Source organism: Hyperoodon ampullatus (assembly GCF_949752795.1).
Source record: "Hyperoodon ampullatus genome assembly, chromosome: 4".
NCBI classification, from domain to species: Eukaryota; Metazoa; Chordata; class Mammalia; order Artiodactyla; family Ziphiidae; genus Hyperoodon; species Hyperoodon ampullatus.
Genome location: NC_136917.1, coordinates 41,403,719 through 41,416,938, shown reverse-complemented (window position 1 = coordinate 41,416,938; position 13,220 = coordinate 41,403,719). Strand labels below are relative to the sequence as shown.

The following is a 13,220-nucleotide window of genomic DNA, read 5'->3' as shown; positions in this document are numbered from 1 at the left end:
CTTAACCACTGCGCCACCAGGGAAGTCCTCTAGCGTCTTAGCTTTATGAAGAGGTTTTAATTTCAGTTCCTCACCTTGAGCAGAGTCATGACCTCACATCCTCTCCTTATGTAGGCATTAAAACCCAAGTTTATAAATGCTGAGACTATCTGAATCTGCAAACTACCCCCAGGACCACTGTATTAGTTTTCAGCTCGTTTGTCATTTTGACAAAGGGGGATTTATTTTTCTTTCTTGTGATTTCAGCTAGGTGTTAAATTGTTCATATTTAAATTCAACATTTATAGATAGTTACAGCAGAAAGTATTCCATATTAGCTAAATCTATCATGTTTGGGGACTATAAATTCTATCCTCCATAAGGATTAGGCAAAATATTGTATATGTATGTAGATGTGCATTATTACAGAAAATAGGTCCAAAACTTCAATTAAATTCTTAAATAGGTCGACAAACCAAACAAGGGTTAAGGATAATTGCTTTTAACTTTTGACCTGTTGGTCTAAAATTTTACAGTTAAGATGCTATATAATCCCAGAAATTTAGAATCCTTTGGACTTACTTATCCTAACAGATACATAGATATAGCTATGTCTGATTATATATTTTTTATACATTTCAAGCTAATAAATTCCCAGTTATCATTCGTATCTTTTCTATATCCCTAACTGCAATACACTTTTTTTAATTAATTAATTTATTTGTTTATATTTTTGGCTGCATTGGGTCTTTGTTGCTGCGCGCGGGCTTTCTCTAGTTGCGGCGAGCGGGGGCTACTCTTCATTGCGGTGTGCGGGCTTCTCATTGCGGTGGCTCCTCTTGTTGCGGAGCACAGGCTCTAGGCGCGCAGGCTTCAGTAGTTGTGGCACGTGGGCTCAGTAGTTGTGGCTGTCGGGCTAAGAGCACAGGCTCAGAAGTTGTGGCGCAGTGGCTTAGTTGCTCCATGGCATGTGGGATCTTCCTGGACCAGGCCTCGAACCTGTGTCCCCTGCCTTGGCAGGCAGATTCTTAACCAGTGTGCCACCAGAGAAGCCCCTGCAATACACTTTTTGAAGACATTTATTTACTCAATGGCCAAGAGAATGAAGATCCTAGATATCTCTTGTGCATATGAAAGTATAAACACTACAAGAAGGCGGAGGAATAGAAGAAAAGGTTTGGCTTCCCTGGTGGCGCAGTGGTTGAGAGTCTGCCTGCCAATGCAGGGGACACGGGTTCGAGCCCTGGTCTGGGAAGATCCCACATGCCGCGGAGCAACTAGGCCCGTGAGCCACAACTTCTGAGACTATGCGTCTGGAGCTTGTGCTCCGCAACAAGAGAGGCTGCGACAGTGAGAGCCCTGCGCACCGCGATGAAGTGTGGCCCCTGCTCGCCGCAACTAGAGAAAGCCCTTGCACGGAAACGAAGACCCGACACAGCCAAAAATAAATAAATAAATAAATAAATTTTTTTTAAAAAAGGAGAAAAGGTGCAGGGTGAAAAGAATAACAAAGAAATTAATGTAGTACAGAAATAGAGTGTCTCAATAAGCACAGTATGAAGATGGTTAATATTTGAAGGCAGGAGGATATTAGCCCTCACAGCTAGGGATCAGCACTTCTAAGTGTCCATCTGTTTCATAAAGTGACTCCTTGATTAAACTGCCTAACCTCCTTGATTTTTACTCTAGATACACAGGGCAAAATATCAAATATGTATATTTGGTATATATTTAATATATATGTCAAAAGTCATTACAATTACAGTATTGAAATGGTTGAATAATTCCACACATCAATGAAATTAGATTAGGGAGGAAATATTCTTTATAGAAGAACCTATTATTAGTTGGGAGAAGAGACAATAGAAAAATTGAGAGGAAATCAATTAATTTTGTTATTTAGCTAGGCTGTATTTTACTGAAATATACTATCTAAACAAGCATAAGTAAGATCATCCATATCCTTGGGAAAATTATCATCACACACATACAGGTAGAAGTGAGGAGCAACTTAATGTTTATAGCTGACGTACTTGTTTGACATTCTTACATGAAATAAAATTCAGTATAAAACTACCAACTCACTTCATCTGGTTCCTTTAATAGCATTATTATTAATTAGCAATAATGGTAGTAAAGATAAAGGTATAGTTTCTGTCTTCTAAGGACATACTTTTCAGAGTTTCTTTTCAAAATGTTCTTTAAACAATCAGATGATTTGTACATTAACAGCTAAATCCCGTAAGTCTTGTCATGAGTAAGGAAGATAAATTTCCTATGATTTTATCTATTTATTATATAAGGAAACATTTCCTGCCCAAAAGTCTACTTGGCTACATGATTTTTCCATTCAAAAATACAGTATGTATTTTCCATGTGATTCTCTGCTAGCAACTAACAGCTACCAATCAAGAGAAGCCATTATGTTGAGAAGCCTTACTGATACAGTGAAAAAAACAAACATGAAATTCAAAATCGGACAGCACATCTAAGTTTGACTACTGGCTCTGCCATTTACTAGTTGTGTGACCTTAACAAAGCTATTTAACAGCTGATCAGTTTCTTTATCTGAAAAAGTAAAGGGATTACTATGCCTAAAACAAAGGATTGTTGTGAGAATTACAGATAAAAATGCCAAGTTCTCATAATGCTAAAAAGAAAAAACAGTAACAACTAGAGTGAGATTGTGGTACACAACCTGTTCTAGATGCCTCTTTTTCTCCTTTAATGTGAGTAAATACTGTCTAAGTCTTTCCTGTATTACAAAATGAATTATGTAACAAAGACAAAATTTCCGCAGTTTTAGCTCTTGGACCTCGAGGTTCTAACTAAGGCTGATCTTCTCAAACCTACTCATTTATTAAGTTCCAGCTATGTCCTTAGCACTGTTCCTATAACTAACAAAAACACTGTAAAATTCTCTAAAATTCCTATAACAACAGATCCTAGGAAATAGCAATGAGAAGAGATTATCAACCCCTGGCCTTAGGAGTCTCTTGAAGTTTGATTTCTTGAACTAAAAGACTTCTGAAAGCTATGAAAGAAGAGCCTATTGGGAAAAACAAAACAAACAACAAATAGCAAAATCTCCCTTTCTCCTCATCTGATCCCCTAGTTCCACTTTCTTCCAGTTCTGGGCTAAGGACTTGAAAGCAAGCAATCTCATTATGAATTGAAGCAACATAATATATACCTCGAAAGTTCTTTGAGGCCTTGGTACCCAAGTGGGGAGTAGTTTTACTTTCTAAGTAAGTAACCATAAAAGATTGTGTTAAACATGTAACACTCCATTCTCAACAGAAACCATCTCTGTCTACACACTTAACAGCAACTGAAGACTAGAGGTTAATGCCACTCTATTAGAATGCTTGCAAAGAAGTTAAATTCTATCACTCCAAAATGAAAAGTCACAAATTTGTTTTCCCTAGATACGTCCCTGTGAAAATAAATTCCTTTACTGGTAATTTACATAAGAAACGTTTTGGTTTGTTAAAAAGGGCACTGAGAGGGCATATAACTTCAGACAAGTCATTTAACCTCTTAGATCAAGTGCTCTCTATATCCCTGCTACTCAAAGTGTGGTCCACAATCAGCAGAATTGACATCACTTGGGAGCTTGTTAGACATGCAGAATATTAGGCTTACTATAACTCAGTATAGGAAACTACTGTACCCCAGACCTGCTGACTCAGAGTCTTCATTTTAACAAGATCACATGTGGTTTATATATATATATATATATATATATATATATATGAAAGTTTCAGAACCACACCTCTATACAATAAGGGGGTGTGACTAAATGATCTTAAGGTCACATATAACTGATTATTTTTTCAAGAGAAAAATCAGATCTGACAACACTGGCGCCTGTATTCTCATGCGGCAACAGTAGGCTGGAACTGAGTAGCAGCTGCCTCATAAGATGGGGCATGCACTCTCCTTGGCTTCCCCAGTCCTCATCTGGCCCCTCCATGTATTTATGTTAACTGCTTGGCCCCTATTTAGTCACTAATCTAAATTATATAGATCCCAAGCAGTAATGAGGAAGTTCCTTTTTCAGTAAATAAGAGAGGCCTTCAGAGATAAAAATTCATTAGCTATAAGTAGTTTTAGGTGAAAGGAAATAAATTGTTCATTTACCTTGATGGGAAGTAGTGAGGTCCAGGTAGGAAGTAAGGGTGATGAAAAGAGAATCGCGGTGGGGTCCCAAATAATGTGGCTGCATGGACGAGGGGAGGGGGCTGGCAGACATGTGAGAGTGGAATAGGAGGAGCTTGGGGGATTGGAGCACTTCTGGGACAAGTGGAGACACGGGGATACTCCTTGGGAGGTTGGATGGGAGAGGCTGCAAATCTGGCGTGGGCAGTACTTGCACTAGCTGGAATCCTGCTGGTGCTCTCCAGAGAGACAGGAGTGGGTCTCTTCACAGAGTGACTGGCTCCAGAATGCAGCTGATGAGTGTCTGTTTGGGAGGGCCCAGCAAAGCCCTCCCAAAGGGGTGGGAGTGGTGGACAGAGGGGCAGACTTGGAGACTGGACAGCCACATGGGCAGTACTGGAGATGCTCGGCTGGAAAAGTGAGATGGGGCTTGGGCACTGGACTGCAGGTGTGGGCAGCTGGATGGCAGGTGGAGCTTCACCTTTGGAAATAAAAATAGCATGAGTCAGGCATGAACTGAGTCACTGCATATTTTTCTTTTTTCAGCAGAACTTAATAAACTGCACAACCAGAAGCCTTCACTAACCACCTTACCTAAGAACATCACCACTCTATTTTAGCATCTTGAACAAACTGAAGCCATCTTGTTTATTTATTTTACATTCTTGTCTCTCTTTCCCACCTAGATTCTAAGTGCCATAAGAGGAGAGACCTTTTCTGTTTTGCTCACTACTGTATCCCCAGGCCTCAACATTCTGCCTGGCACAGAATAGGCCCTTAAAAAATATTTTTTGGATGAATAAATAAATGAATAAAATGATTGAGTGATTGAGTGAAAGACAAATACACACAAATGCTGGTACATATGTATAAATGTTTCTAAAAGAAATAATATGAAACTACTGATAGTGGTTACTTTTTAAAGGTGGTCATCTGGAAGAGGGGGCAGTGCCGTGGGACGCAAGACTTTCATTTTATACCTATTGGTACTATTTGAATTTTCTATTCTCTAAATATATCAATTTTATTTTACATATTAATAGAGGTTTCATCATAGTGGTATGGGTCATTTTTCTTTTATTTGGTATACTTCTCTATATTAAACTAAATTATAAATGACATTTAATTATTTAATTGCAAAAAAACTAAACAATCGGTCAAATTATTTTGCTTTATTGCATTCAATATGAATACATAAGGAAATTCCCAAGTGAGACTAAGACTTGCCATAGGTCAGCAATTTGTGACAGATAAGAAAGGAATATTATCGCAGCAGGGCATGATGGATATAGCAGAATTTTTAGAGGCAAGTGAAATAATCATATATTTGATCTTTTTGATCCTGAAGAAGAGAGGACTGCTGACCGAGTTGCTGAGTTATCCAAATGACACACCTAGCCTAAATTTAACTTAACTTTTCCACAGAGATACAGAGAGAAACCAAAGCAATAGATTCATGATCTAGTTTATTTCAATGCAGTTAGGTCTCTGTTAATATAGAAGATGCAGTCCAAGAACAGACCCTGTGGTTAGAAATGTTTCTGTCAGAGGCCAAAAGGATTGTGAATCTTCTCTCAGCCTTGGCCAGGTAACACCTTCCTCTCCTTCCTTCTCTCCAGATAACTCAAATAACTACCCCTCCTCCCCCTTAAACCTGGAGGTAGGGAATTAAGGGGTATATCTGTTTCAAGTTGGCCTCTGACCCAGTGAAGTAGAGGCAACACAGGAGCAGGGTGTAGATGAAGCTGTACTGATTCTCAGTTAATGGGGTTACATGGACGAGCCCTCCAATCTGTGAGGCACAGGCCTTAGGCCTTTCCTGATTAGTCAAACATAATTGCCCTCTTCAGGTTCCCTCAGAACCTATAAATCTATCACATATCATAAAATAGTGTAAATTTGCAGGTCTGCCACCCTTACCACAATCACAAAACTGGGAGCTCAAGAGCAGGAACAGTTTAATTCATGTTTGTATCCCCATTACCTGGCACAGAACTTGGTTAATAATAGTCAAGAAAGGTATGACTAGATGAAAGAAAAAACAAACTAACAAATAAACCTATAGCTGACAGAACCTCTACCACTCATCTGGTATAAGGAAAATCTCCTTCTCTATGCAACTATGAAGCCAGGCTGACCTGTAAAATCTCTCAGTTTTATTCACTGAATTATCACTGCACTCAAGACATCTGCTCCTAAAATCTACCTCTGATGCAGATTTCTTTTCCCTGTACAGTACAAGAGGCTCTTAGTCCTCAGAAAAGAAGTATGGTCATTTTAGGCAAAGGAAACAAAAATTATAGGAGCCATAGAGAACAATGATATTATTTCAGTTATTGAAGAAGGAAGGGACTCATCTTTTAGCTGATACAAATGTTCTTTTCTACCAAAGATATTTTTATAAAATAAGGGGTACCAGTGAGGCGTGAGGTGATAAAATCATGCATTCATTTAACTAAACAAATATTCACTAAGCAACTAACATGTGTCAAGCACCATTTTGGCCTGAGGTAAAAAATCAGATAAATCAGATGCATAGAGAGTTATATGGTAGTATAATGAAGATGTCCTAAATGTCAAAATTTATGTTGCCAAACAAGAGCTTAAAGTCTGCAACACCTGGTCATCACTGATAAACTGTCAATGGGAAGGCAGGAAGATGGCGGAAGAGTAAGACGCGGAGATCACCTTCCTCCCCACAGATACATCAGAAATTCATCTATACGTGGAACAACTCCTAAAGAACACCTACTGAACGCTGACAGATAGACCTCAGACCCCCCAAAAGGCAAGAAACTTCCCACATACCTGGGTAGGGCAAAAGAAAAAAGAATAAACAGAGACAAAAGGATAGGGACGGGACCTGCACCAGTGGGAGGGAGCCGTGAAAGAGGAAAGGTTTCCACACACTAGAAGCCCTTTCGCGGGCAGAGACTGCGGGTGGCGGAGGGGGAAAGACTCGGAGTAGCGGAGGAGAGCACAGCAACAGGGGTGTGGTGGGCAAAGTGGAGAGATTCCCGCACAGAGGATCGGTGCCCTCAGGCACACACCAGCCCGAGAGGCTTGTCTGCTCGGCCGCCGGGGCGGGCGGGGCTGGGAGCTGAGGCTCGGGCTTCGGCCGGAGCGCAGGGAGAGGACTGGGGTTGGCGGCGTGAACACAGCCTGAAGGGCGTAGTGCGCCACGGCTGGCCCGGAGGGAGTCCGGGGGAAAAAGTCTGGAGCTGCCGAAGAGGCAAGAGACTTTTTCTTCCCTTTTGTTTCCTGGTGCGCGAGGAGAAAGCATTAAGAGCGCTGCTTAAAGAAGCTCTAGAGACGGGCGCGAGCCGCGGCTGAAGGCGCGGACCCCGGAGACGGGCGTGGGACACTGGGGCTGCTGCTGCCGCTGCCACAAGGCCTGTGTGCGAGCGCAGGTCACTGTCCACCACCCCCCTTCCGGGGAGCCTGTGCAGCCTGCCACTGCCGGGGTCCTGGGACCCAGGGACGGCTTTCCCGGGAAAGCGCACGGAGCGCCTCGGGCTGGTGCAACGTCACGCCGGCCTCTGCTGCCGCAGGCCCGCCCCACACTGTGTGCCCCTCCCTCCCCTCGGCCTAAGTGAGCCAGAGCCCCCGAATCAGTGGCTCCTTTAAACCCGTCCTGCCTGAGCGAAGAACGGACGCCCTCCGGCGACCTATGCGCAGAGGCGGGGCCCGGTCCAAGGCTGAGACCCGGGAGCTGTGAGAGCAGAGAAGAGACAGGGAAATCTCTCTGTGCAGCCTCGGAGGCAGCGGATTAAAGCTCCACGGTCCGCTTGATGTGCCCTGCGTCTGTGGAGTGCATGAATGGACAGTGAATCATCCCAAATTGAGGAGGTGGACTTTGAGGACAAGATTTAAGATTTTTTCCCTTTTCCTCTTTTTACAACGAATTATCCCAAATTAAGGAGGTGGACTTTGAGAGCAAGATTTTCGATTTTTCCCCCTGATCTCTTTTTGTGAATGTGTATGCGTATGCTTCTGTGTGAGATTTTCTCTGTATAGCTTTGCTTCCACCATAGGTCCCAGGGTTCTATTGGTCCGTTTTTTTTTTTCAATAATTACTTTTTTATTTTTAATAACGCTACTATATTTTATACTTTATTCCATTTTACTTTATCTTCTCTCTTTCTATTTTTCCTACCTTCCCTTCCTCCCTCCCTCCCTCCGCCCCTTTCTCTTTCTTTCTTTCTTTCCTTCCTTCCTCCCTCCCTCCCTTCTTCCTTTCCCTTTCTTTTTCTTTTCTTCCTCCCTCCCTCCCTTCTTTCTTTCTTTCTTTCCATCCTTCCTCCCTCCCTCCCGTCTTTCTTTCTTTCTTTCCTTCCTCCGTCCCTCCCCCCTCCTTCCTTTCACTCTTTCTTTTTCTTTCCTTCCTCCCTCCCTCCCTCCTTTCTTTCTTTCTTTCTTTCCGTCCTTCCTCCCTCCCTCCCTCCTTTCTGTCTGTCTTTCCTTCCTCCCTGCCTCCCTTCTTCCTTTCACTCTTTTTCTTTCCTCCCTCCCTCCCTCCTGTCTTTCTTTCTTTCTTTCCTTCCTCCCTCCCTCCCTTCTTCCTTTCACTCTTTTTCTTTCCTTCCTTCCTCCCTCCCTCCTCTCTTTCTTTCTTTCTTTCTTTCCTTCCTTGCTCCCTCCCTCCCTCCTTCCCTTCTTCCTTTCACTCTTTCTTTTTCTTTCCTTCCTCCCTCCCTCCCTCCTTTCTTTCTTTATTTCCGTCCTTCCTCCCTCCCTCCCTCCCTCCTGTCTTTCTTTCCTTCCTCCCTCCCTCCCTTCTTCTTTTCACTCTTTCTTTTTCTTTCCTCCCTCCCTCCCTCCTGCCTTTCTTTCTTTCTTTCCTTCCTCCCTCCCTCCCTCCCTCCTGCCTTTCTTTCTTTCTTTCCATCCTTCCTCCCTCCCTCCCTCCTTTCTTTCTTTCTTCCTTCCTTTCCTTCTTCCTTTCTTTCTCTCTCTCTTTCTTTCTTCTACTAATTCTTTCTTTCAACTTTTTCTCCCTTTTATTCTGAGCCAGGTAGATGAAAGGCTCTTGGTGCTGCAGCCAGGAGTCAGTGCTGTGCCTCTGAAGTGGGAGAGCCAACTTCAGGACATGGATCCACAAGAGACCTCCCAGCTCCACATAATGTCAAGCGGTGAAAATCTCCCAAAGATCTCCATCTCAACACCAGCACCCAGCTTCAGTCAATGACCAGCAAGCTACACTGTGGGTCACCCTATGCCAAGCAACTAGCAAGACAGGAACACAACACCACCCATTAGCAGAGAGGCTGCCTAAAAACATAATAAGGCCACAGGCACCCCAAAACACGCCACCAGACGTGGACCTGTCCACCAGAAAGACAAGATCGAGCCTCAACCACCAGAACACAGGCACTAGTCCCCCCCACCAGGAAGCCTACACAAACTACTGAAACAACCTTAGCCACTGGGGACAGACACCAAAAACAACGGGAACTACGAATCTGCAGCCTGCAAAAAGGAGACCCCAAACACAGTAAGATAAGCAAAATGAGAAGACAGAAAAACACACAGCAGGTGAAGGAGCAAGATAAAAACCTACCAGACCTAACAAATGAAGACGTAATAGGCAGTCTACCTGAAAAAGAATTCAGAATAATGATTGTAAAGATGATCCAAGATTCTATTTCCAAGATCCAAAATCTTGGAAATAGAATAGACAAAATGCAAGAAACAATTAACAAGGACCTACAAGAACTAAAGATGAATCAAGCATTGATTAAAAACACAATAAATGAATGAAAAATACTCTACATGGGATCAATAGCAGAATAACTGAGGCAGAAGAACGGATAAGTGAGGTGGAAGATAAAATAGTGGAAATAACTGATGCAGAGCAAAATAAAGAAAAAAGAATGAAAAGAACAGAGGACAGTCTCAGAGACCTCTGGACAACATTAAACGCACCAACATTCGAATTATAGGGGTTCCAGAAGAAGAAGAGAAAAAGAAAGGGACTGAGAAAATATTTGAAGAGATTATAGTTGAAACCTTCCCTAATATAGGAAAGGAAATAGTTAATCAAGTCCAGGAGGCACAGAGAGTCCCATACAGAATAAATCCAAGGAGAAATACGCCAAGACACATACTAATCAAACTGTCAAAAATTAAACACAAAGAAATCATATTAAAAGAAGCAAGGGAAAAACAACAAATAACACACAAGGGAATCCCCATCAGGTTAACAGCTGATCTCTCAGCAGAAACTCTACAAGCCAGAAGGGAGTGGCAGGACATAATTAAAGTGATGAAGGAGAAAAACCTGCAACCAAGACTACTCTACCCAGCAAGGATCTCATTCAGATTTGATGGAGAAATTAAAACCTTTACAGACAAGCAAAAGCTGAGAGAGTTCAGCACCACCAAACCAGCTTTACAACAAATGCTAAAGGAACTTCTCGAGGCAAGAAACACAACAGAAGGAAAAGACCTACAATAACGAACCCAAAACAATTAAGGAAATGGAATAGGAACATACATATCAATAACTACCTTAAATGTAAATGGACTAAATGCTCCCACCAAAAGACACAGATTGGCTGAATGGATACAAAAACAAGACCCATATATATGCTGTCTACAAGAGACCCACTTCAGACCTAGAGACACATACAGATTGAAAGTAAGGGGATGGAAAAAGATATTCCATGCAAATGAAAATCAAAAGAAAGCTGGAGTAGCAATTCTTATATCAGACAAAATAGACTTTAAAATAAAGACTATTAGAAGAGACAAAGAAGGACACTACATAATGATAAAGGGATCGATCCAAGAAGAAGATATAACAATTGTAAATATTTATGCACCCAACATAGGGGCACCTCAATACATAAGGCAAACACTAACAGCCATAAAAGGGGAAATTGACAGTAACACACTCATAGTAGGGGACTTTAACACCCCACTTTCACCAATGGACAGATCATCCAAAATGAAAATAAATAAGGAAACACAAGCTTTAAATGATACATTAAACAAGATGGGCTTAATTGATATTTATAGGACATTCCATCCAAACACAACAGAATACACATTTTTCTCAACTGCTCATGGAACATTCTCCAGGATAGATCATATCTTGGGTCACAAATCAAGCCTTGGTAAATTTAAGAAAATTGAAATTGTATCAAGTATCTTTTCCAACCACAATGCTATAAGACTAGACATCAATTACAGGAAAAGATCTGTAAAAAATACAAACACATGGAGGCTAAACAATACACTACTCAATAACGAAGTGATCACTGAAGAAATCAAAGAGGAAATAAAAAAATACCTAGAAACAAATGACAATGGAGACACGATGACCCAAAACCTATGAGATGCATCAAAAGCAGTTCTAAGAGGGAAGTTTATAGCAATACAATCCCATCTTAAGAAACAGGAAACATCTCGAGTAAACAACCTGACCCTGCACCTTAAGCAATGAGAGAAGGAAGAACAAAAAACCCCAAAGGTAGCAGAAGGAAAGAAATCATAAAGATCAGATCAGAAATAAATGAAAAAGAAATGAAGGAAACGATAGCAAAGATCAATAAAACTAAAAGCTGGTTCTTTGAGAAGATAAACAAAATTGATAAACCATTAGCCAGACTCATCAAGAAAAAAAGGGAGAAGACACAAATCAATAGAATTAGAAATGAAAAAGGAGAAGTAACAACTGACACTGCAGAAATACAAAAGATCATGAGAGATTACTACAAGCAACTCTATGCCAATAAAATGGACAACCTGGAAGAAATGGACAAATTCTTAGAAATGCACAACCTGCCAAGACTGAATCAGGAAGAAATAGAAAATATGAACAGACCAATCACAAGCACTGAAATTGAAACTGTGATAAAAAATCTTCCAACAAACAAAAGCCCAGAACCAGATGGCTTCACAGGCGAATTCTATCAAACATTTAGAGAAGAGCTAACACCTATCCTTCTCAAACTCTTCCAAAATATAGCAGAGGGAGGAACACTCCCAAACTCATTCTACGAGGCCACCATCACCTTGATACCAAAACCAGGCAAGGATGTCACAAAGAAAGAAAACTACAGGCCAATATCACTGATGAACATAGATGCAAAAATCCTCAACAAAATACTAGCAAATAGAATTCAACAGCACATTAAAAGGATCATACACCATGATCAAGTGGGGTTTATTCCAGGAATGCAAGGATTCTTCAATATACGCAAATCAATCAATGTGATACACCATATTAACAAATTGAAGAAGAAAAACCATATGATCATCTCAATAGATGCAGAGAAAGCTTTCGACAAAATTCCACACACATTTATGATAAAAACCCTGCAGAAAGTAGGCATAGAAGGAAGTTTCCTCAACATAATAAAGGCCATATATGACAAACCCACAGCCAACATCGTCCTCAATGGTGAAAAACCGAAACCATTTCCACTAAGATCAGGAACAAGACAAGGCTGCCCACTCTCACCACTCTTATTCAACTTAGTTATGGAAGTTTTAGCCACAGTAATCAGAGAAGAAAAGGAAATAAAAGGAATCCAAATTGGAAAAGAAGAAGTAAAGCTGTCACTGTTTGCAGATGACATGATACTATACATAGAGAATCCTAAAGATGCTACCAGAAAACTACTAGAGCTAATCAATGAATTTGGTAAAGTAGCAGGATACAAAATTAATGCACAGAAATGTCTAGCATTCCTGTACACTAATGATGAAAAATCTGAAAGTGAAATCAAGAAAACACTCCCATTTACCATTGCAACAAAAAGAATAAAATATCTAGGAATAAACCTACCTAAGGAGACAAAAGACCTGTATACAGAAAATTATAAGACACTGATGAAAGAAATTAAAGATGATACAAATAGACGGAGAGATATACCATGCTCCTGGATTGGAAGAATCAATATTGTGAAAATGACTCTACTACCCAAAGCAATCTACAGATTCAATGCAATCCCTATCAGACTACCACTGGCATTTTTCACAGAACTAGAACAAATAATTTCAAAATTTGTTTGGAGAAACAAAAGACCCCAAATAGCCAAAGCAATCTTGAGAACGAAAAACGGAGCTGGAGG

The 13,220-nt window shown here is 40.9% G+C and overlaps 1 protein-coding gene across 1 annotated transcript in view; it reads right to left on the bottom strand.

The window, feature by feature from the left end:
• The window catches only part of LOC307051184 (transcription factor SOX-30-like), a gene marked incomplete at both ends in the record, with an annotated part of 42,225 nt that overhangs the window by 17,606 nt on the left and 11,399 nt on the right, over nucleotides 1-13,220 (bottom strand). The window contains 1 exon segment of the mRNA XM_079701525.1: nucleotides 4,123-4,621. Coding sequence (XP_079557651.1) covers nucleotides 4,123-4,621 — 499 coding nt within the window.